Source organism: Porites lutea, chromosome 5 (assembly GCF_958299795.1).
Source record: "Porites lutea chromosome 5, jaPorLute2.1, whole genome shotgun sequence".
NCBI classification, from domain to species: Eukaryota; Metazoa; Cnidaria; class Anthozoa; order Scleractinia; family Poritidae; genus Porites; species Porites lutea.
The window spans coordinates 12,634,770-12,636,473 of NC_133205.1; the positions used below are offsets into that span (position 1 = coordinate 12,634,770).

Consider the following 1,704-nt stretch of genomic DNA (forward strand, 5'->3'; position numbering starts at 1 on the left):
TATTTCGGGATTATGTAGCTGAGCCTAGTTGTCGTTGGAACCCGCCATAATGTGTTTTGTTTAGAGTGTTGACTCATGCTGTTCGGTTTACTACATTTTGGCGACAAGGAGAGGACAAATTTCCTCGAACATTACAGTGCAAGGATTTGGGGCAACGCTGTGTGCGCTGTGGGGTACAGGACCACCAGCACTGGTTCTTATGGACTGTTTGGTGGTGTCGGCGAGTTCTTCGCCGAGAGTGAAACGTTCAGTGCATACGTGGAAAGAATAGAAATGTTTTTCACAGCGAATAATATAGTAGAGACAACAAGAGAGGGTAACACTAGCTGAGAGAAAACGAGCTATATTCCTCACCGAAGTTGAAGCCGAGGTCTATTCAACTGTCAGTAATCTACTGGCGCCTACGAAACCCAAAGATACACTATTCTTTGATATTGCACGTGTCCTGGAGAAGCATTACACTCCAATACCGCTTGAAATTGCACAAAGTTTCCAATTTGGAACTGGAAATCAGACGTCCGGAGAATCGGTTTGGGATTACGTGTTAGAGTTGAAGAGATTGACTGTTCACTGTAATTACGGTGAATTTTTCGATCTAGCGTTACCAGACCGATTTGTGCGCGGACTGAACAACCTGAAGATTCAAAACAAATTATTGAACACGGAGAACCTGACGTTTGAGAAAGCTTGTAGGACTGCCAAGGCTATGAAGATGGCCGAAAGAAACACACAGGAGTTTCACCCTACCATCAGTGAACGCCCTCAAGTGAACCAGTTGACTACACCGGAAAAAAACACTAATCATGAACAATGTTTTAGGTGTGGTGGTAATAATCATTCAGGTCAGTCTTGTAAATGTAAGTCTACAAAGTGTTATCGGTGTTCTATGATCGGTCATCTAGCATCTGTCTGTCGTAGCGAAAGTGAGTGGAAGAAGGACACAGTCCATAACTTTCATGTATCGCAATTATGCGATGATGAATTAGGAATTTACACATTGTATTCACCCGACACAAACAGGCCTAGTCCCAGTGGTTACCTGGTAGAAATGTTGATCAATGGGAAACCTTGCAAAATGAAGGTAGATACTGTTGCAACGTACAAGTGGTGAAGTGCTTAATGTGTCGGGTGAAATGCAGTGTGATGTTGTTTATATGGACAAACACTGTTCACTACCAGTGGTTGTAGCTAATTACAGTGCAAAACCTACGGTACTTTGTAAAAATTGGTTGCGTCAGATAAAATTGGCATGAGGAGAAATCTTAAGTGTCTAGTGAAAACCTGGTCAATGCAAAACTAAGAGTCAAAGTATCATGAATTATTTACTGACAGTTATTAGGGCATGAAGGGGCTTGAGGCACATATCACAATGAAAAGTAATATAAAGCTTATCTTTGTGAAAGCACGTCGAGTCCCTTATGCTTTGAAGGCGCAAGTAGAGAAAATTGAGACACAGGATGATTAAGAAAACTGACAAGTCGAGTTGGGAAAGCCCTATTGTGGTAGTGCTAAAGTACAACAACACTGTGAGAATTTGCATAGATTATAAGGCGACCATTAATCAGTCTGTGGAAGATGAGCAATATGTGTTGCAAACGAAAATGGATTATATACTGCCCTTGTCGGTTCAAAGTTTTTTTGGTAAACTCGATTTTTCACACGCATGTGCACAGCTGAATGTTTACCAAGAAAGTCAAGAGTATT

The 1,704-nt window shown here is 41.5% G+C and overlaps 1 protein-coding gene across 1 annotated transcript in view; it reads left to right on the forward strand.

Moving 5' to 3' along the window:
* Positions 1-1,111, forward strand: part of LOC140937911 (uncharacterized) — a 1,835-nt gene extending 724 nt beyond the window's left edge. Inside the window, exon 2 of the mRNA XM_073387479.1 lies at positions 388-1,111. Within this exon, the coding sequence (XP_073243580.1) occupies positions 388-1,111 (724 nt within the window). The remainder of the gene's footprint in view (positions 1-387) is intronic.
* The last annotated feature ends 593 nt before the right edge of the window (positions 1,112-1,704 follow it).